We start from the raw sequence: 23970 nt of genomic DNA on the forward strand, positions 1-23970 counted from the left end.
AAACAATATGCCATATTATGTGATCTAAAAATTAACTTTTATATTCACAATATTTTGATAGTCGTATAACTAAAATAATTTAAGTTAATCTTTTTAAAATTTATGAAATGAATATTATTAAAATTAAAAATAGTTAGGAATACATTTTTAAGGGGGGGGGGGGGGTTGCATCTAGTGAAAATCCTGTGAAGAATTTTAAAATGTGTCTATATTAGACAAAATGTAGTATCATTTTTAAAAATAAGACCTGCCCGGCCCTGCCTGAATTTTTAGTAAAAATATTAGGTCCGACCCATCAGGAACCGAAATTATGTTTCGGACGTGATTTGCAGATCTCTAAATATGATTCAGTGCAAACACTAGGGTTAGTGAATTGGTTTAAATATAATAATTTACAATTATTGTGCGATAATATCATATTCAATTAGTGGGATTAAAGCTAAAACATAATTTTTATAAAAGTAATAATTTATTAAAAATAGCTCTGATTAATATTCATCTATCACTTTGCAAAAAATCTCAAAAAACATATGAATCAAGGTATGCATTTAAGAGATAGAAAATTTAAATATTTTGTTTTAGAAATTCAAAACCGTAAAATTTTGGAGGAAATTCAATTAAAAAAGTCCCAATTAACCTTACAAGCTTTGCAGCCAAATGACAAGAAGTTATTATTTAGGATATATTCATGTGTATCTAGAATTTTGGGAGGGCGAGGGGGCTGCACTGTTAGGTGGGTTTTCCCCTCATAAATTTTATTGGAGGTCTTTAGGTCCACTTATTGCAGGCTTATTTTAAAATGATATTTAGAAGAACAGGCATATTTGATAGAAGTGGGAATCTGTCCCCCTTCTGGTTATGTGTCTGGATATATTACCTCATTTATATCTAATATTTGCATATTTTAAAAATTAATTCAAGTGCTATATATAATTTTTTTTTATTGTCAGGCTTGATATCTTACAAAAAAATATTGAATCACCAATACAGGTAAATCATATTATTTAAATTATATAATTTATGTAGGTTGGAATTATGAAACAAGTAAATGAATTTACTCAATTAAATCCTACTCAGCGACTTGCTTTGAAAGTATTATAAATAATATTTTAAAATAAATAAAATGTTATATAGCAAGCACACCAATCATCTTTTGCATATTTTATAACACAAGATTCACAATTTGGAAACTTTATATTGCCAGTAATACCTAGATATGAAAAGAGACTTATTTAAAAAAGAGACTATAATATTTTCCAATTTTTGTTATATGTTTTTGAAATATTGATCGGAAGAGTTTTGAAGAAGCATCATCTAAATCTATTTTATTTATATAATGAATTATACATTTATAACAATATAAACTTGGCCGCTTTTTATCAAAATCACTTGTATCAATACATATTGAATTCACCTATTTAATATTATTAGTTATTTACAAAAAAATGTTACATGTAGATAGTTCCATATAATCACTAAAATGGTGTGAATCTCAAAGGTTGGAAGATAAGGTAATATAATGAGTATGTTGATAAATAGATTTGGTAAAATATTAGCCTGTAATAAATAAAAAAAACAAAAATTGTTCATATGAATTTTTCATTAATTACTTTATCCATGCATTATTTGGAAAAAAAATGCAATTTTGGACTAATGATTAAATTTGTATAAGTTAGGTTACAATTGATTTCAAAACGATTAATTATAATTTAATCAGGTTATGAGGTATTTAATTAGACAAAACTTTTAAAATTAAAAAATAAATTGGCCTAAGTCTGGCTTGATTTTTATTTAGACCTGCCTGCACCCAAAATTTTAAGTTTCTAATTCCAAACATCGTTTAAATGTAAAATTAGACAACATTAATTTTTTTTAAGCCTGACCCAGACGTATTTATTTTTAGGCCTAAGCTAAGTTTTAGGATGCATGACTCTAAAAAAACCACTAGCTTAATATTAGACTAAATAAATACCTTATGCATTCCTATTGAAGATTATATGATATGATAATTATAATATAGAAATTTAGAATGTTGGGCAAACTTGATTCAAAGTAGTTAACAAATCTATGGTTAAACCATAGAAAGGTGTCGATATATGGGCGTAAGGGTTTCTATCACCTTCCCAATGCACTAATAAGTAAGACATGGTGGTCCTTAATAAGAAAGCACATTCTGTTGTAATAGGTTTGGTAACGTTAATTTTGGAGAAGACTTGAGTCATTAAAGGCCATATGAAGGGATATTTCTTTAGTCTTTTCACTATTTTGGCGTCCCTAATATCGAAAATTGGTGTAAGAGTAAGAAAATACATGGGTGATTATCATAGAATTATTCGTTACTTTTAGACCTGTGCGCGCACTATCAGGCCACATTAAAAATCAATATTTGATACATAAATTATATAGTGTATATTCATTTAATCCTTAACACTTCTGAGTTGAACACTGTTTACAAATAAAGAAAAATATGGTAAAAACAAAAATTGAAAAAAAAATGAAGTAAAAAAAACAAATTATGATGAATGAAAAAACTGAAAATAAAAACGATAGCTTTCTGGATGATATCATAATTGGAATGAGATATTAACGACTCAAGTATTAAATAGTTAAAATATTATATAATCTTTATAGAGCTTCCTGTATGATATTATACATGGAATGAGATATTTACGATTCAAATATTTTAAAGTTATAATCGACCATGATTTTGGTACGCCCCAAGCAAAGTCCTCGAGAAAGTAGGGCTAGCAAACTTTACAGTCATTTCGCAAAACATTGAATGGGTCTCCACCATCGACAATCCAACCGACGAGCTGTCAAGAACATGGATTGGAGATAGGTCTGCTCTCACGCTTTTTGACCTGAAACTACCCTGGAATAACGCCAACGAGGCCAGCGATATCAACAACATTAGTGACCAAGCCAACTAAGAGATATCCATTTTCGGGTTCAAAACAAAGAAACCCCCTCCCTGATCTCGGGCCAGTCCATAGAAACAACAACCTGACTATTGAATGAAGTCGCAATCAATTACACATTTCCTATGAAATACCCAAGGATACTTAAGCCGAAAAATTCCAACAACAATTACTAATTAGAACACAACATCCCAGCACTTATAATAAATATATATCGCAATTATATAAAATTACCTTCATTATTGCCTTATCTGATATTCACCATTCCTTCACTATTATATTATACAAAAAATCTTGGGCTCAGATCAAAATATAGCGACAAGTACAAAAGCTAAAGGCCGATATACTTGGCTAAATTAAATAAAATATAATTTTCTAGAAGGGCAGTGCAATAATTTCTGAGGTAAAAATTTGACCTTGAAATATTTATTAAGCTCATAAAGAAAATTTATAATCACTAAATAATGGTAAAAATAGGATGTTTGTCGTTGCTTTAGATTTTGTTTTGGTGTACCACCATTTTTTTATTAATTTTGTTATTAACTTTTGCATTTTAATTTTGGCTATTAAACTTTTTATATTACTTACTATCAACGTCACACTAAAATATGATATAAGTGTCATCTTTAATGCCTTCATAATTTGTCAAGTCAAAATTTGACCTTGAAAGGTTTATTTTTGATAACTCACTTTCCTTTTTTTACATTCCGTTTGATAAAATCGGAGGATTGATTTAAGCACTACACTTTGGCATAATTTTCGGTAATTGATTCTAACTTTTTAAAAAAAATTCTGTTAACTTCACATTTTTAAAAAGGTTATAACTCGGTTATGGTTTATGATACCGATATCTGTTTTGGAGAATATTAACGTACACTTTGAATACTAGATAATTACCAAGTTTCAGTACATGATCTTTAATATTTTCGGTTTTGGTAAAGTGCCAACAATTTCTAATTTTGTTCATAACTCAATAACGGTTCATTCCGATAATGTCAGGGTAGAAGATCAATTAGGATTAATTGATTAACGTACACAATGGTATAGTTTCGGTAATTGATCCTCAAATCGTTCTGCAAGCTTCAAAATTTCACACTTTCCTTATTTTGCTTATAACTCATTAACCTTTGATTCCGCTGATGTCTTGTTTGAAGATAAATTAAGACTCTAAATATTGTCATAGGTTTTGTTAATTGATCCTCAAGTCGTTCCGCCAATTTCACGAACCTATTGTATTATAATAGTAGAGTTCTAAATGATCAGGCCCGGGTTGTTGAAAAAAAATTTAATTTTAAGAAAAATTATAAGGGCCCGCTAAGTTATACAGATAAAGTCCTGTGTAATCTATAAGACATCGTTCACTGATATAAGTGAACAGGTCTAGTTATATTTAAATAGTTATTGTTTTAAAAAACGATTCAACTAATATAGTTCTTCATACATCTAAAATAATGTTAAAATCAAATTTGAAAGGTTATATTTATACTTTTTTTTTAAAGACCTAACTGTCCTTTTTCATAATTGGCTTCTTGTATCTTTTTTAAAGTGTTATTTCCCAATCTTAACTAATAATGAAAAAATACACTATTTTAAAAAGTCACAATGTTTCAGATAAAGCTATATGATAACGACAATTGATATCGATATTGGGTCAATACCTTTAGAGATCGGGTTCTGCCCAATCTGGGAGCAAGGTAAAAAAAATTTTTGAGCCAGACCAAAGCTTTTAAGTTGATAATTATATAAGTTTAGACAGTTTACCTTCATAAAAAAAAATATTGCTAGGCCGGACTTCTTGTATAAAATATATTTTAGGGCTAGGCCGGGTAAAAATAATATTGGCTAAGCCAAAAAAAACCTGATAGAAAATTTCTGGATATTACCTTGTAATGTTAGCCTTGTGAAGAGCTATATTACCCCATTCGAAAGTGATCGGGCTATCATTATCTCCGCTATTTTGTTGCAAAATGGCGACTAAACTCTCGTCCAACGTTATATTATCCATCTCTAACTCCTTACGTCCACGAGGACTATAAGAATTGTTTGAACAACATAAATGATCCAGGATAAGTTTGGAGAGGCGATTATATAATAATTGGTTGTGATTAGAAGTTTTCGGTTGTTGGATAGCCGGAAGCAAAATTGAGTCAAGGAGGGTGCATATCAGATGATCGTTAATGGAACGCGTTAGGTAATTCTAAAATATTTTAATGGCAAATAAAGTATTTTCTTCTGATTTTATTTTAGTTACTCCAAAAAGTAATAAGGTGGTCCGATTAAAGCAAGACCCTTTTTCAATTACTCGTAAATCCGTCAGTTTTTAAGTTTTTACAGTGATAAAATAACTTATTATTAGCAAAGTTTTATAAATTTTTCTTAATAAGTTTAAAAATTGTGAAACTTTATTTAAAAATAAAAAAACCAAACGCAAATTACACATTTATTTATTAAGGTTTAGATTTAATATAAAAATAATGAAGATTATTATGAAAAATTATATAAAATTCTCAAATCGGCCTCCTTTAGTTTGTACACATGCGCGAAGACGATTTGTCCATTTTTCATGGCACTGTTTATGAATGCCTGATCAAAATTTTCTCATTTTTTCAAAAGTCTTACCTTAAGATGGTTAAATTCCTTAATTGTGGTATGGTACACACGTTCCTGCATAATACCCAAATAGCAGATGAATTTGTGATTTCACGGTCACGGTGAAATGGCGAATTGCTCGCCAGACAATTCTTATTGTGGGCATTAAGTGCTCCTTTAATAAGATATATCTGTAATAAGATCCATTTACCTTAACATCATCAAAACCAAGATGGATTTTGAAAAAATGAGTTGACTTCACTCGTTTTTGTGGCGTATATAACATAAAGCCTATCATTCGCATAATTAAAAGGCGAAGTACGTTAAATAGCTATTCATCGGTAAACCAAATAAAATAAATCAAACCTGGATTAAATTTACACAAGTTTCTTAGCACGAATCAAGTTGATATTTTAGTAGCAAATCCATACGAATAATTTAATATACTAAAGTTTGTGATATACTAATTTCTCTGGATATTTGAGAAATCGTTTTATGGGTGTCCAGTTAGTTTCTCGACTCATTACAAGTGTATCAACAAGTTTTACATATGTTGCTGATCCTGTTGTATCAATTTTGAGAATTAGCCGATTGAGTCACGAAAGAGACTAATTTCTATTTGAGAATTCCGAAATAATTATTTGGCAAAATAAAAATCGTTCTTGCTTAATTAAACTTAAATCATCTTTAGTAAAAAAAAAAACCATATATTTTTTTATCGTTTGGTATCGAAAAAATCGTTTGGTTTTTTTATATTTAAATAAAGTTGCATATTTTTTAAATTTATTTAGAAACATTTATAAATTTGCAGAATTATTATGAAAGTTATTTTATCATTCTGTAAAATTTCGTAAAAAAGATCTTAAAGACTGACCGAGTTATGATTAGGTGGAAAAGAGTGCCACTTCAATTGAACCGCCCTGTATGTTACCGACAATATGCACAATCAGGTAATAAATTTATACAAATTAAAAATAACTAAAAAAGTTAACGACCAAGTTGTATAAAGTTAAGATAGGTAAGCGTATTTAAATTGGAAAATCTGATTGCTGAAAATGTATAAACATGCATCTCGAAAAGACATGCGTTACTCGTTACGTTTGGAAAAAAAGAAACGCGTTATGGGTTTTTAAAAAAAGTATCTCGTAACTAAAAAAATACGATTGATTTTCAAAATTTTGATCAGATAAAAAAGAGCGCTCAGTGGTCAACACATATTTCACTGTGCTAAATACATGTTCAGCCGATGCGTAGGATGGGAAAGTTGTATTATATTTAATAAATAAATAATTTAATTGGGAGAATTTAAAAAATGATCTTATTAGAACATCTTCGCAAGAATTTTTTTATCAATTTTTTTTATTATCTGTAACAGAATTTAATCTGAATTCATATTTTTAACTTATGTTTTTTTTATAGATTTGAGCTACTGGACATTGAAGTTAAAATATTTGAATTAGGGCATAATCTACACTTACAAAGTGCAAACTTGAATTGAATGCCTACCATCCTTTGCACTGTAAACTCCCGCGAACGGCAACCCCGCCATAAATCCTTTAACAACATTCTTCGAGCTGTTTTCAAAAAAGTAAATATTTCACTTTCATATGAAAACGGTATATCCCCAGATAGAATGTCCTTTATCCTCTGGACGAAAGGTCTCCCACTGACCTGGGACTACACTTTGCAACGACTAATTTTATGCCATCAGAAAGGCAGACAGAAGTCGTTAACAAAGCTGGCCTTACCAAACACGTCTTTATACCAATAGTCAATAACACGGTAGGGATGTTCGGAAAATAGGCTCTAAATCTTATCAAAGCAATAGGTAAAAAGGAAGCTTATTATAGGTGACACCAACGGTCCGTAAGCTGATTTCTCTCGAAATCGGCCGATCCAATTTTTTAAACATTCATTCCTCTCTAGGGTGACATTCCCCTTTTTAATGTTTTTTATATATTTTTATATATTTATATATAATTTTTAATATATTTTTGTTTTTTTAAATATATTTTATTTTGGTATAGTTTATATTGTATCTTATTCCTATTTTTAAAATGAAATCGTTTTTTAAACAAAATTATTCGGCAAATAATAATATTTAAAAAAATATACTTTCCATATTTTTTAAGAAAAAATTTAAAATAACGAGTTACGTTTTGCATTACCGTTACTCAAAAAAAAGAAACGCGCTAAAAGAAGTAACGTATGGCGTTCCTTTTACTCAAAAAAGATAACGACGTTAGTAACGGTTCCACGTCAACTCGGCGCGGCGTCAATTCGGCTCAATACAGTTGCAATTTATTATAATTTATTAGTATTAAAAAAAAGGATGATTATATAGAAGTCATTTTACATGTTGGTCCTATTAATTTCTTCATATTTTTTTTGGAAAAATCTCAATTTTATTAACTAAATGTGTAATATCAATAAAAAAATTAATAATATCAAAAAAAATTAACAACCATTATACCGATTAGTGGCGTATCCAGGATTTTCTTATGGGCGGGGGGGGGGGGAAATATTTTTTTTGTGGGGGGGGGGGGTTTCGCCGCCGGGTCTGATGTGTTAGCTATTCTATTAAATTATTCATAATTTAATAATAATTATATTTCTATTTTTAACTATTATTTACTAATTCGTGCTTATGGATATTACAAGCCTATTTTTTATTATTTTAAGTTAGGTATATTATATTTAATAATGTTTTTTTAAATGTAAAGTTGAAATAAAGTTTAATGTCATTTTTTTTTTATAAAATTTGCTTTAAAAACTAGCCTCAGCTTAAATTCTCATACAATATAAGTATAATATAATTTTTTTATTGAAAATACTAATAGTAGTGTGTATAAAATATTGTAACGGCTCGTTTTGAGCCGATTTTTAAAAACGGCTAACTTAATATTTTCGCCAGAAAAATATTGACTAAGTCTCAAAATTTCGATACTATATGTCTAGACCTTTGCTCCTTCTATGAGCAAAATTTTCAGGTTAGCATAATATTTTTCTGGATAAAAAACTGACATAGCCGTTTTTAAAAAATCGGTTCAAAACGAGACGTTTAACAACAGAAAATAATTTTAAAAACAAGTTTTTTTTAACTTCTTATCAAATACAATATTATACAAAATTTTTTATTAAATACTATAATTATAATGTGATTTTTAATTTTCGTGGGAATGTTGCCAATTCATCAAGAATTTCGTTTGTCGTTTGAACCAAATCTCTGTGGATATTTAACAGAGCTAACCCATTTAGCCGAGATTCGAAAGTAGTACTTCATATATATGTTTTCAACCTTCTTTAGTTGTAAAGTCCTTTCATTCGTACATGTTATAATAGGCAAACATGCAAGAATATTAAACATCTTCAAAATATTAGGAAATTGAGCCAAGGTTTTTTTACATCGATTGAGCGCATCAATAGCATGCTCAGGTAAAATAGCTAAATGTAGTAAATATTTATATCACAATTCGAATTCACTAATTAAATTTATTTCAGTATCAATATCATATGAATAAAATTTTGCTAAATATTTAATTTTACCAATAGTGGCATTAGAAAACGAAGATGGATCTGAGGGTAATAAAACTTGAAGATTGCTAAAGACTTGTTTTTTATCTAAAAACCGTACTTTTATTTGCGATAAAAAGTCTCTAAGAATGGGATGAAAATGGATATTTTATAATATCAGTTGAGCCAATATTTATTTTACATCTCAATAATTGCCCAGGTGCTAGACGAGGTTTAATTAATGTTATATCATAAAATTTAGTCTTCGATTCAATGTCTATATAAATATTATGAAAATATTCATCTACATTCATTCTTATTGTATCTTCCTGTTCATATATATTTTCCGCCAAATCAATAATCTGAACCAAATCTAAATTTGGTTTTTGTAAATTTCTACAAAGTATAGTGAGCTATAGAAAAATAATTTATTGATGCAACTAGCAGCAATGATAAACTCTGATTGATCAATTGAATTCAATAATGATATCGCTTCTGACGACACATTACTTTTTTTCATGCTCAGCCTTATTTAACTTTTGTATTTCAATTTCTTCTGGTCTACAAAATGGAAGTAAAAATGAAAAATGTTTAAAAAATTATAGATATTTATTAATAAATAAAATATTATTAAAAATACTTATTAATTCTAACTCACTAATAATTTTGAATTTAATAAAATAATTGTATATAATAATAAAATAAATTACCGTTTGATTTCAATCTCTTTGACTAAAAATTTTTCCATTTTATCAATATTTTGAATAATGTTAATGTACTCACAAGGAAAGGAAATTTTAATAAAATTTATTTATAAAAAATAAGTTTTATGTTGGAAAATTGATATTCAAATATTTGTACAATTTTGATTGGGGGGGGGGGGGGTAAAATTTTTATTAGCTTAAAATGATATTTATGAAAACAGTCAAATTTGTAATGGGGGGGGAATTTCCCCCTTTCCCTCCCATTGGTGCCTGCTACATTATAAGGTATGTTGATTAGTAGCCGGTATTATGTAAACCTGGTGACTTTGCGGATGTAAAAAAGGTTTGGACTTCCATCTCGAATCTTGCATATTATTTTGGCTAAAGTTTTAATCGAAAATTTTTAAAAATAGACCCAAATCGGCCGTTTAACAACACTAATGTTGATCCAAAAAAATTCAAATTAAGATTGACTCATTTTTTAGAATTATTAAAAATCCTTAAAATAATTCTATTAATCATTTAAAAAAATACATATTATGTTTAGGCTAATTTTTTCTATTATAAAATAATCAAAAACGAATTAACGCACAATTTTTTTTATAAAATGACTATAGAAAATATAAAAATATTATATAAAACATGCTAAAAATATGTTTAAAAGAACTTTAAAAAAAAATAGATAACATTAATATGTTTGTAAATTAAAATTATTTACGATCCCCCTCAAATAATCATTAATCGGGCGAGTTACATAGTCAACTACAATTAATACAATATTTTCAGCTGTATCGCGATACATCCTTCTTGATCTCGGGAGTTGCATACCAGAAATATATTGTTCTAAACGTAGAACATCTAAAAATTTCCAAGTAGAGGGATGGTGCGGTGATAGCAGAGATGAAAATGCTCTATGCCAAGGTCAACCTTTAGAAAATAATTGCAAAGTATTATAAAAAATAGCAAATTTTGATACCCTCCAATGTGGCAGCGTATTGATTCCAAAGGGGAATTGGAAACCTTGGTGCTTGTCTATCACCATTACGAAGAATTTTACCAATCCAATTCGCTTCATAATATGTAATAAGATTATCTAAGATTATTTCATTGTCTTGATAAAATGGTGTTTGCAAAATCCATAAAAGGAATCAAATATATCATCCATGGGGACAAATGCAAGAGAGAGCATTTGCCTAATTTTTATTGACCACTCATTTCCTGCATTTCTATCTAAATAATGTGCTAGTAACTCCCTATCACTTTGTGTGGTCACCAAATTGTTTGGGTCATATGAAAAAAAACACCCTCTTACAGTTATTGATGGAATTGAAAGAGTAATAAATTTAAATCCACCTGCTCAAACAATCATTAACGATATAGGATTTAGATTATTTTGTAATCTTTTTATCTCACCCAAGACCTTTATATATGTAATCTGAATTTTATTCGGTAATACCGTAAAAATTGTGGGTACAACTGTTTTATGATATAGGACATGGAGGGCCCAAAGTTAATGAAATATTTAGGGGGTTCTCTTAAACGTGCCATCTGCATACTAGTGACTGCTTTCCGCCATCAATGTAAGGTTTTAGGCGGTGGCGAATATAACTTCCGGTTGAAATTGCTTGCTGTCATATTGAAGGAATTGCAACCCCGAACATGTAATTCTATAGATATCGGATAAATCCAGATCATAACGAGCATGATGGGATGGGGAACCCCCTGCTATTGCAATGCTTATAATTTTCTGAGGTGTATCAGTCACCTTAATGGCAGGTTTTTTAATGTTATTTAGGCTTTCGGTTATTAAGACCTCAGTAACATCTAACACATGATTATGATTATCAATATGAAGAATTACTTCTTCATTTAATGTGTAGGTATACCTTCCAATAAGTTAAAAGATTCTACCTATTTCCATATTGTTTTGATCCACGTTCACTTATGACATAATTTAAAGGAATTCTTAAAAATAGAAGATAACTATTATTTAACGGAACCTTACATTGATAGCGGAAAGCAGTCAATGATATACAGATGGCACGTTTAAGACAAACCCCTTAATTCTTCATCAACTTTGGACCCTCAATGTCCTATATCATAAAACAGTTGTACCCATAATTTTTGCGCTATTACCGAATAAAATCCAGATTACATATATAAGGGTCTCGGATGAGATAAAAAGATTACAAAATAATCTAAATCCTATATCGGTAATGATCGATTTTGAGCAGGCGGAAATAAATGTCTTTACATATTCATTTCCGTCAATAACTGTAACAGGGTGTTTTTTTTATATGACCCAAGCGATTTGGAGACAACAGAGTGATGGCAAGTTATTAGCACATTATTTAGATAAAGATGCAGGATATGAGTGGCCTAAAAATTAGACAAATGCTCTCTCTTGCATTTGTTCCCATGGATGATGTAGTTGATGCTTTTTATGGACTTACACAAACACCATTCTATCAAGATAATGAAAGGGTCTTATATAATCTTATAACATATTATGAAGCGAATTGGATTGGGAAAATTCTTCGTAATAGAGAAAGACAACCACCAAGTTTCCAATTCCCCTACGGAATCAATATGCTACTACATTGGAGGAAATCCCAAAAAGAAATAATGCAGTTGAAGGTAATTTTTATTTAAATTTATCTTTATAATCAATATTGCACAATCATTTTTTATAATTTACTTTGCAATTATTTTTTAAAGGTTGGTACAGAGCATTCCAATCTCTGCTCTCATCGCATCATCCCTCTATTTGGAAATTTTTAGATGCTCTACCAATCGTTAACCGAAGCAAAAATTGAACAATATATTTCTGGTACGCAAACCCCGAGATCAAGAAAGATACAGCTGTAAATATTACATTAATTGTATCTGACTATGTAAATCGCCCGATTAATGATTATTTAAGGGGGATCACATACAATTTTAAATTACAAACATAATGTTTCATAAACATTTTTTTAAACATATTTTTAGCATGTTTTATGTCATTTTATAAATAAATAAAAAAATTGTGCGTTAATTTGTTTTTGATAATTTTCTAATAGAAAAAATTAGCCTAAACATAATATATATTTTTTTTAAATAATTAATAGAATTATTTTAAGGATTAAAAATGAGTCAATCTTAATTTGGATTTTTTTGGAACAACATTCAACATTAGTGTTGTTAAACGGCCGATTTGGGTCTATTTTAGAAACGGTCGATTAAGATTTTAGCCAAAATAATAGGTAAAATTCGAGATAGAGGTCCAAACCTTTCATACATCTATGTGCAAATCTTCAGGCTTATATAATATTGGCTACTAACCTCATAATGGGGTAAATTGGTCCAGCAAGGATATCGGTATAATAATTGTTGTTAATTTTTTTTTATATTACACATTTAGTAAATAAAATTAAGATTTTTGTAAAAAAAATATGAAGAAATAATTAATATGACCAACATTCAAAATGACTTCTATTTAATCATCCTTTTAATTTATACTAATTTGCAACTGTATTAAATATGTGCCAAATTGACGCCACACTGAATTGACGTGATATCGATAGTAATGACCTTACTTTACATATAGACAATTTTATAAGTTATCAAATAAATTTCCCGATTGTGCATAATGCCATTAGTGCATAAATCAGGATACAGATTTTTACATTCATCATCATAAACAACATTACTTTATTGTTCAAAATATCTTCCCTATCGCGTTCGTTGATATGCCTAGTTTTTATGATCTTTCTCCTATCCAGGTTATTACCGGCAATAATCTGATTCGATTGATGGGACGAGGTATCATTTTGTAAGAGCATATTCTCCGAAAATAAGGAAATATTTTCCGAAGAGTCCTGGTGAGGAGTTGAATGATTATCTTGCTTTAATAAGTTTACATTGATTGATGTTAAATTTTTTTATATTAATAAATAGTTATGATTGAAAACCTATCTAAACTTATTTTAAGTCCTCCATTTGCATTTGAGTTTAGAATTATGGGCGAAAAAAAATAATCAAATTTCGTCTCAACACATGAAATCAAATTTGTGATTTTTTTTTAAAGAATATTTAACTTGAAAATCATAGTATTCGAAACACGCATCGATCAAGATTTTGACAAAGTAATAGTGAGTAGAATCGCTACCAGAGCCTTCTCTCTTATTGTCGCTAGGAAAATCTTCATTCAAGATCAGATTTGGTAAAAGCGAGTTTATGACTTGGAAATTATTCGTTTTACGAATTATATCTGGTAGAAAATATTGTGATTAATTAAGGTATAAATAATCTTTTCTATAAATTTGTATAATATATAATTGGGTGGAATCAAGGTTATTTTATAACCTTAATTTAATCAGTCTAATAAAAATATTTCTTATAAATGATTCTCGTATTTTTACATTGTGTGTCCTAATTCGATTTCGTAAATTTCAATAATAAATTAATATTTTTAAAAAAATAAATGATTCCCTCATTTATACATTACGCGTCCTAATTCGATTTCGTAAATTTCAATAATAAATTATTTTTTAAAAAATAAATGATTCTCGAATTTATTCATTATGAGTCCTAATTCTATCTTATAAAATTTCAATAATAAAAGTAATTCTTTTTTTAAATAAAATTTTGACTTTGGACAAACCCTTACATTAAAAATTTTTTTTTCCTTCTTTATCAATTTCAGTGTTGTTAAAATAGCGCGCTACAAGTAGCGCGCTACTTTTTTCAGTAGCGGTAGCTATAGCGCGCTACCTTTTTTAAAAAATAGCGGTAGCTCGCTACTAATTTAGAAAGCTACTTCGCTACTTTCAATTTTACATAATAAATACATCTAAAAATTATTAAAATATATTTTTTATAAAATCTAAAATTATAATCCTTTTATTTAATTTAATTTTGAAATTTATATTTAAAAATATACATTATTGTTATATATTAGATATAAACAGTTGTTAAATAGCAATCTGTATTTAATTTATATTTCGCGCATTCATTAAATTATATATTTTTGAAATTCCGTTATTTGTATGTCCTTGCTTTTATCTTATTTTATATTTCATTTTACATTTTATATTAAACATTATAAATCTTGTTATGTGTGAGATTGTTGAAGATATTGAAATTTCTTTGGAAAATGAGCAAAATATAGATGATCCTTTCCCAAAATTCAAGAAATACTTTATTAAACAAATTTAATATCAATGTGTAGGCTAATCTTTAATTTTTAAAATAAATTAAAATCAAAAACCAATCATTTTTTTATATATTCATAAATTTTATCTAAATTATTTAAAACATTTTAAAATAGTTATTTCAATCATTTTTATGTATACTTATCTCCTACATAATATTTATTCTAAGTATTTTATAATTTTAGACTGTGCACACTTCAAATTATAAAGAGATTGAAAAATATCTTAAAAGTTTTGGGGTAATGGAAGAAGATAAACCCACTTCCATATCAAATTTAATACAAACAAAATTAACCAATTTGGATTCATCAACACCTGGTGTATCCCAAAAATTGGCTGACAAAGTCATTATGAACTTTATAATAGATAAAGTTCAACCATTATCCTTGGTGGATAATGATTCTTTTATAAAGATGATAAACACATTTTCTCCACGGACCAAGATCATCCTAGTTTCAAGTTAAATTGGCCATACATTAATTTGACTGAATCTAAAGGGCAACTTGATAGGCTGATGGTAACGTTAAAAAATGGCATGCCTAACCACGATATTATAGCAAGATCGTAACCACAGCTTTCCATAGACGATTTTTTTGAAATAAATAATAATAATATTATTGAACCTCTAGATGCTTTTTTTAAATCTAAAAATACTAATTTAAATATTTTTGATGATTTTTTTCATATAAAAAGTTTGTTTATTAAATTTAATACTGCGTTGCCCTTAAGTGCTAGTGCTGAACGATTATTTAGTATGGCAAAGCTTATACTTTCTGATCGTCGCTCTAGACTTGGGGATGACAGTACCGAAATGTTATTATTATTAAAGTGCAATAATAAATAAATTATATATACATATGTAACAAATTATAGTCATGTTTTTATATCAATATTTTATTTGTGGAAATAAAGTTACGTAAAAAAAAATATTTAAAAAAAAATCAAAGTAGAGCTACTTTTTTTAAAAGTAGCTAATAGCGCGCTACTCACTTGAAAACGATAGCGGTAGCGATAGCGGTAGCGATAGCGCGCTACTTTTTTTATAAAATAGCGGTAGCAATAGCGCGCTACTTTTAAAAGTAGCGTTTAACAACACTGATCAATTTTCTGTTTAATATTTTATGTGTATTTAAAACAATGAATTTAGTTTACCAGTTTGTTGTAAAACGTGACATTTGAAATAGGCTTTGGCAAAGTTTGTGAAAATTATGAAATGTGGGGTATCCTTAAAAGGATGAAGTAAGAAATTCGACGATATGCCTTTATGAGATCCGTCAATAAAAGTGGACAAGAACTTCAAAAGCTTCGAGCTCAACGTTTCTAAATAAATGAAAAGAATATAATAAGAATAATAATCATGTCTTTTTTAGTAAAAGTTAGCGTAGCTTGACCCTAAAAGGTTTTTGCCAGTAGTCCTTAAAAAAAATTTGGGAAATTCCAGCATGACCGTTAAATATATTTTGAAAAAGTTGTTCGATCCAACCTATTATATATATTATACAGCATCTAAAACTTAATTCATGTTATTTCTAACAAGTAATTGGCATTTTAAATTCTTAAGAAAAACTGTTAAAAGGTAATAAAAGAAAGTTCCCGTTCTAAATCGCTAAAAACAGAAGAAAATTAGGAATTATGCAATAATATTATTAGATATTTCTTTTGGAAATTTGGATGATATTTCCCCTATATTTTTAGCAATTTTTTTTTAAATACAAAAACACAAATTTAACATACAAGTGTTTACTTCCCTAGCATTTTTTTTATATTTATTTTCAATATTACTTTTAAAATTTTCTAGGAGATATAAAACCGATCCCTAGAGGAAGGACATATACTTGAATGGTGGGGATAAAAAAAGACGTGAGTGGTTAGATGGGGAAACACCAGATTTTTGAATTTTAATGATATCATACTTACAATATGTATTATGCTATAACAATTAAATACAAAGAATTTATAAAATATACAAATTGATTTTCAATAACTAAATAATATATCAGAGACCTGCAGAGGTATTATTTGCCCGCCCAGATATTTTCTAAATAAAATTTTCAGATCCAACCCGGATTTCTTTAAAATATATTATATTTATTTTTATTTATTTGCTAATGGCGATAAAATCTTTGATCTCAAAATATAAGTCCGGTCTTTCCCGGCATTTATTTTCGCATTTTAGGCCTGTCCTAGGTATTTTTAAAAAAAATTCACGCCTGACCCGGTACGAGGTCTGTGTAATATATGTATAATTTTTTAAATTACACGAGTTTCAAATATGAAATCCAAATAAAAAATAGTTCAACATCTTTAAAAAACAATGGACAAAAATTACACCCTATGGTCTGAAAATAATCATACTGATTTTTATTTTAGATGTAGACCCTAAGTCTCTGGCCGTGTTTTGATGGGTGATAATTCTTTTTCCAAGCTCGAAGAAACTATAATAATTGCTGTAACTGTCAGTTTGTAATTGACATTTATGGAAGTTTGCTCATATTATGTCGAGAAGATATATTACATGATTTTTATAGATTCTATTGTTATCAACGCATTTATATCATATTTTTTTGAGTGTAGTGTTATGTGAATATTTTTAGGAATAAAGATTATTGGAGTCACAATACTACATTATTTTAACGGGATGGGGGAATCTATGCCGAATGTTAAATTCTTTTCGAAAAATATAAATTGCCATGACCTGAGAGTCTAACTTTAAATTCCCAACAATTCGAAGATAGACTATACCAGCTATTTTATTTTTTTTAAAGTGATTTAAACTTATATAAATTATGAATGAGATAATTATTATTGGTTTAAAATCGGGTAAATAGGCTAAATCAGGAACGTGATAAAAATATTAGCTAAACTCTGTGAGGTTTGCTTTCTTCTAAAGTTGAGTTATATTTTAAGAAAATCCGAGGCGCTAGTTTTTGGCTAACCGATTAAGTTTATTTTAGCCAGCCAAAAATAGAACAATTGCCCAACTATTATAGTACTTGGCCATTAAAGAATTTTATCTTTAGCGAAATTGAAATGCATGAAACTTATAAACTCGATGACTTTATTTATAATAATAATCATATGGAGTGTGGCATTTTACGACTCCAAGGTTAATTAAGTTGAAAAATGAATAAATCAAAGATAGGAATATACTACTAGATTGAAGATTCATGCATTAAATGTTTCGAAAAGTTTACAAAAATATAGGAGTCAGTTGCATCACCATTCTGAGGTTTGTACGTCGATTAAATGACATTAATAAATGATCGATAAGCCCAAAATGGCGCCATAGCTGACTCCTCCCATGTATGCACCTTATAATTAATGAATTGCTAATCTTGTAGTATATAATATATACATAATTGGCTCTTATGATTTAAAAATGATAATTAAATAAATATAAGCCTTTTTAAATTTTTACAAAAAAAAAATATAATAAGCGAAATTACCTGTAATAAATATTGGTTTTCTTATGATATCGGGTAATAGCGTGACAAAAGAATTCAAAAATCTATTTCAAAAAAAAAATTAGAGAAATAAAATTTTATTCTTTCTACAAACTTTTTTAAACAATTTCTTGTAACAATAAAATAAATTTAATAAGAACCTAGTGATGCTAAAAGTGATTAAGTTTTATTTCTTATTTTTTGCCCCCCCCCCCCCCCATCCAAGATTACAGATAAAAATAAAGTTATATATACATTTCTTTAAATGGATTTACTTATAAATAAAATTGGTTAGAGCACCGTTATCACTAAAATGGTCGAATTCTTCGCAACGTTTTTCCTCGAATACGTAGCCTAACATTTTTTCAGCAATCCCCAATATTTTCAAGTAATATTCGCCTTCTTCTGCTTCAATTCCTTCCAATCGGGTTTCACGGGAATCCAATTCTTCTTCCGTTTCGCGGCTGACGATATTATCCTTAACAATTCTTTCTGAGTTAGATGATGTGTCAATAGGGTGGTTTAGTAAGAGATCCATAAAATTGTGGGAGTATAAGTCTTTGCCGTTAGGGTAACCCAGTGATTCGAGCGCATCAATGAATCCCAATAAGACTACTAGCTGTTTTTTATCATTATTAAAAGGTATAATTAATGCTATATAATATATCATGCAAAGACCTGAGGCCCGTCCATAAGACCGAGAGCCGAGCCGTATATTTTAATACCAAATATTTCAAATCGCCATTATTGGATATAAAAATAAAAAATCCGGGCCGGACCTGCAAATATAAAACCCGGGTCTGGCTGGGTCGAAAAATTTTTTTTTTAAAAAAATTCGACCCGGACCATGCAAATGGTACCTCTCGCAGGTCTCTGATATTATATTAGTTGCAATGTTAAACAAGTATTATTTCTCCCAATTTTTAACATATTGATTTATGTTATAGGTTAAATAGAAAAAGATTATATTTTTATATATTCTATTCATTATTTATATCCTAAATTACTAGAGTTGTTTAAAGATAACCGCAGTTAATCACCGCCTTCATCTTATTAAAGCAATTATTAATTGATTTAATCGGTAGCATTTGCTATAAATATTAATAATTGACAATCCGAATAATATCATATATATTATTTATTTTTTTTAAAACTCTTAACCTTTTGTTGAGTGTCTGCACTTAGAAATAGTTGCTTTATTATGATAAACGAATAATTTTGATCATTGTAATAGACGCACATAGAAGTTATAAAATTTTTGTACCACGTGACTCTGTAAATAAAATAAATAAATCATATTTAAAAAAAAAACTACACCAACGAATATTCAAAATTCGAATTTAAATATACTTTCCTTGTGATAAATATCTAAATTTTTTGGTTAACAAAAGAGACACAAGACAATTTTTAATTCAACAAAAAAAACATTTTCCGAAAACTTTTTTTTCACTACAAAAATAAAGAATTTAGACAAATGGTTTGATTATTTATCTATTCATTATAATTGTAAAACGCGTCGAAATGGTCGTTAGCTGTCGTTAATTGTAAGCAGTTGACGTAGTGGTGGCATATGAGTCTGATAACATTTTCGTCCTTGAAGCTTTCAAAGATAGGCACCAAAATTCCAGTAGTTTGTTGGGGATCCACCGTATTGCCATATACGTATAGAGTTTTTTGAATATTACTCACCAATTTCTCCTATAATTATATTTTAAAAAAAATTAGATTAAATCTGGGTTTAACAAAAAAAATTTTAAATAATCCACTAGAAAAGAAAAAATAAGATTTGGAATACGATCAAAAGATCTTGTTTGAGCATGTTCAAAAAAAAATTCATTTTTTTAAATATGATCTTCAAGATATTTTTTGGTTTTGAAGAGTTTGTGAGACTTTAAAATAAATTGTTATATTATTCTGAATTAATATTTAAAGAAAGAAGAAAGTTAATTTAGTGCACAGTTGCCGAGTGTGTACTATGTGGGAACATAAATGTGAATGTCACACAAAAATTTACAATTATGATTAAAACAATTTCATTTAAAACCCCGCTTTTCGTCTATAAAATTTATTTTATCTTATATAACAAAATATGGTAATAAACAATTTTATTTTTTGATATTAAATAATAAAAAAAAATCATCCAAATGTCGCCATTGCGAAACTGTGATTGGCAGAAAACATTAATTTATTAAATATACACTTTAAAAGCATCGATGCAATAATTCATTCATATTAATGGTTAAAAATAAAGATTTTTTTTAGCTTTCACCTTTTTCTGGTGGTAAGCTCCTTCAATATCTCTCCACTTTATGTTATTCATGCTGTCTCTTTTATCTAGTTTATATTTCTTCATATTGGCTCTAACTTTATGGCCCCATTGATGTTTTGGCCTTCCTCTTTTACATTTACCTATCACTTCCAAACTCTAAACCTTATTTCCTATATAGTTTATAGGCCTTCTCATTGTGTGCCCATACCACCTAAGTCTGTTCACCATTATCTTAGTCTTAATAGGCACTACCTTTAAACTTCCTAGTATTCTTGTACTTAGTACCTTATTTAATGAAATTGTGTTGAATAAAAAAAATATATTAAGTTCGATATTAACTGGAACGGAACACGGAGGCAAAAATATCGTTGTTCATTGTTCCTGCTTAAATTTCCATAAAAATATTATTCTCTATGGAAAATGGATACTCAAATAAAGAATATATATTTTTTTAAAAAAAAGAAAAATTTACCAAAGTTTTTTGACACAATTCGCGCATGAAATAAGATGCTTTGTGAGATTTCTTCTTTTTGGGATCTGAAAAAAAAATTTTTTTGTTATGTTTTTTGCGCATATTAATAAAATCGAAAATGAGCTCAGTCAATATTATTTATTTTGTATCAAAATGAACCCCCTGTTTATAAAAAAAATGTGTACATCTATCTTGGAATCGGCGGTTTAATTTTTTTTTAAATGCATAAACAAATCTTGGGAATATTTTAGGGAGGCATTCAGTATCAATCAGCTTATGAAAACTAGAGTCGTTAATCGGCTCGATTAAGCCAATTTAAAATAAAAAAAAATTAAGATTAAAACCAACATAATATTACGCAAACCTTGTCCAAACATTTCTGTCATCTACGAGCAAAACTGTTGGAATGTGTTAAAATTTTGTGGCTAAAATATTTGGGTTAACAGTTTGAAAAAAAATAGGGCCGTTTAACACACTAATAAAAACGGCTTATGTTTTTGGATCAATAATTAGGACAATTTTTTGGGCCTATATGATAGATAGACATATTCCAAAGGCCTTTTTGGTTTGAATATTATTTTAAGGCAAATTTCTTATGAATAACATATATTTGAATATTATATTTCGTGCGATAATATTGTGTTAACGTTAAATTTTATTAGATTTGAATACACTAGTGTTGTTAAAGGGCTCGTCTTGAGTCCGATTTTTTAAAACTACTAACTCAATATTATAGCCAGAAAAATATTGCCTAAGACTCGAGATTTGGTTAATATATGTCTAGACCTTTGTGTCATCTATGAGCAAAATCTTCGGGCTTGCGTAGTATTTTTCTGGATGAAATATTGAGTTAGCAGTTTTTACAAATCGGCTCAAAACGAGCCGTTTAACAACACTAAAATACATTGGTTTCGCGTTATAATTTATCTTAACGTTAAACTAGAATATATTTGAATGTTTGTTTTCGTTATATAAAATTTATATAAAAAGATAGATAATAACCACATATAATACGATTTCAGATTTTTTTTATTCCAAATTCAGTTAAAATTTACTAAATTATATAACACAACATTTTGTAACAAATTTTAATGTTTATGTCGACATTCCAAAAATGTTTAGGCATAAAAAAAAATTAAGGGCCAATTCTGAGATATAGCCCTTTATAACCCAGTGTCCTTTTAATATCGGCAAAATATCGTGCCCTTAATTCAAAGAAAGCGTATGAAAATAGGATGTGGTACAATCCCCCCCCCCTTTAAAAAAAAGTAAGGAAAAAGTGTCTAACCAATCACTCAAAGTTTGTGCGAATTCTTCGTCGCTAATTCGAGCTAACTTTGAATGAGTTAGACCTCCTTATGGCGGACTTTCCGAATGAGAGGTAAGGCTAAAGACCAGATTTCGAAAAAGAATCCATTAAAGGATAAAAAAGTTTGAACAAGGAAAAATTCCTACAAAGAAAAAGGTTCAAGCAAAAAAAAATGGTAAAATTTTTCAAAAAAAGGTAAATAGTGAGTTGTCTGATTATTTTTTGGAATATTTATTTATTTTCCCTTATTTTCTTTTGTCATTTCCAAGATTTAAATAAACGTTTTTTTAGAGCAAAATGATAAAAAGGAATGATTGCAAGAAATTTAGGGATTAAAAACGTGGAAAAAAAATTACCAAATTACAAATAACATAGAAAGAATTGAGAAATTTATTTTTGAAAATCTTCCTTTTTTTAATTATACTTATTTTTCTTTCAATTGCTTATAAGAGAATAATGATATATTGTATAAATTGGAGGAGGGGGGGGATTTTTTTTCCTTTTTCGCTGAGATCTTTTACCTCATCGATCAGACATTTTCCTACTTTTTCCCTTATTGATATGACCGTTTTTCGTTAAAAAGGAAACTTTCTAATAGGCAGTTATTTTTTTAAGTTTATTACTTAATATCTTCTTCTTTTATTAAAGTTAATTACATGATTTTAAGATAGATTTACCAATCATTTTAAGAATTATAGGTCTAAGAACATGGTTGTACAATTGCCCATTAGAACCACCGCTGTAATAATTGTAAAAGGCTTTGGCTGTTGAATCAGTGAAACGTGGAACGTCTTGCCAATTGAATAGAACAGATGTGTAAAGATCTATCCCATAATTCCATATGTCATAATTGTGCAAAGACACTAAGTATTTAAATATAGATTTTTTACAGCAGATATGATTCTGCAATAGACAATTTTTAAATATCTGCATCATGGCCATGAATAGAGCTACTAGAGAAAGATGGGAGATACCAGCCATAATTATTTTTCAAATTTTCTTATATACTAAATGCAAGCATATATAAATAATTTTTTAAAAGATTTTTTTGGGAATCCAAAAATTTTCTAAGTGAGCCTGACCCCCAAATGCCCTGTATTTATGGCCTTGGTTTGATTGTACTTTTCTATTTATTTATAAAATTATTATTAATAAAAATACAATTTTTAGAAATGAATATTTATTTATTTTAAAAACTTAGTGGCCAAAAAGAGTCCAAAACAATGTTGGAGACTGGGCTAGATAAGGAAGAAAGGTTTATTAGAAATGAGAGAGCTGATAAGTCTGCATCCTTTGAATTAATTTCTTGACCAAAATATTCCTTTAAAAAAATATTCTAATAGTATTTTATTTATTTAAAAATTTTTTAAATAATTCTGTTTAATTATATTTTTGAAAAATTGAATTGTGTATATTTAATATTAAACTATCTCCTACAATGTTTAAAATATTTTTTTACCTTGACTTATAATGTAATATACAATACAACTAATCCATTAAATATACTTTAAATAGTTGCGAGAATATGATTTTAACTTCCACATAGGAGCATGTTATA

At 28.3% G+C, this 23970-nt stretch overlaps 2 protein-coding genes across 2 annotated transcripts; one reads left to right on the forward strand and one right to left on the reverse strand.

The window, feature by feature from the left end:
• The first annotated feature begins 467 nt into the window (after window positions 1-467).
• Window positions 468-1550, forward strand: LOC135928209 (SOSS complex subunit C homolog). The gene is made up of 5 exons (XM_065464598.1): window positions 468-540; window positions 583-667; window positions 951-990; window positions 1027-1092; window positions 1135-1550. The coding sequence occupies exons 1-5, from the start codon at window positions 531-533 to the stop codon at window positions 1234-1236; spliced, it is 303 nt and encodes a 100-aa protein (XP_065320670.1). The 5' UTR covers window positions 468-530; the 3' UTR covers window positions 1237-1550.
• On the reverse strand, window positions 951-23970 carry LOC135928208 (uncharacterized). Its single transcript, XM_065464597.1, has 15 exons — window positions 23919-23970; window positions 23610-23733; window positions 23090-23275; window positions 21104-21168; window positions 19876-20060; window positions 19524-19635; window positions 18638-18981; window positions 18366-18427; window positions 16072-16239; window positions 13804-13976; window positions 13417-13611; window positions 4802-5115; window positions 2043-2274; window positions 1366-1557; window positions 951-1320 (listed from the first exon to the last, which is right to left on the reverse strand). Coding segments are annotated over exons 2-14 (2163 nt in total). The 5' UTR covers window positions 23611-23733; window positions 23919-23970; the 3' UTR covers window positions 951-1320; window positions 1366-1431.

Source organism: Gordionus sp. m RMFG-2023, chromosome 4 (assembly GCF_954871325.1).
Source record: "Gordionus sp. m RMFG-2023 chromosome 4, tfGorSpeb1-WG-v2, whole genome shotgun sequence".
NCBI lineage: Eukaryota > Metazoa > Nematomorpha > Gordioida > Chordodea > Parachordodidae > Gordionus > Gordionus sp. m RMFG-2023.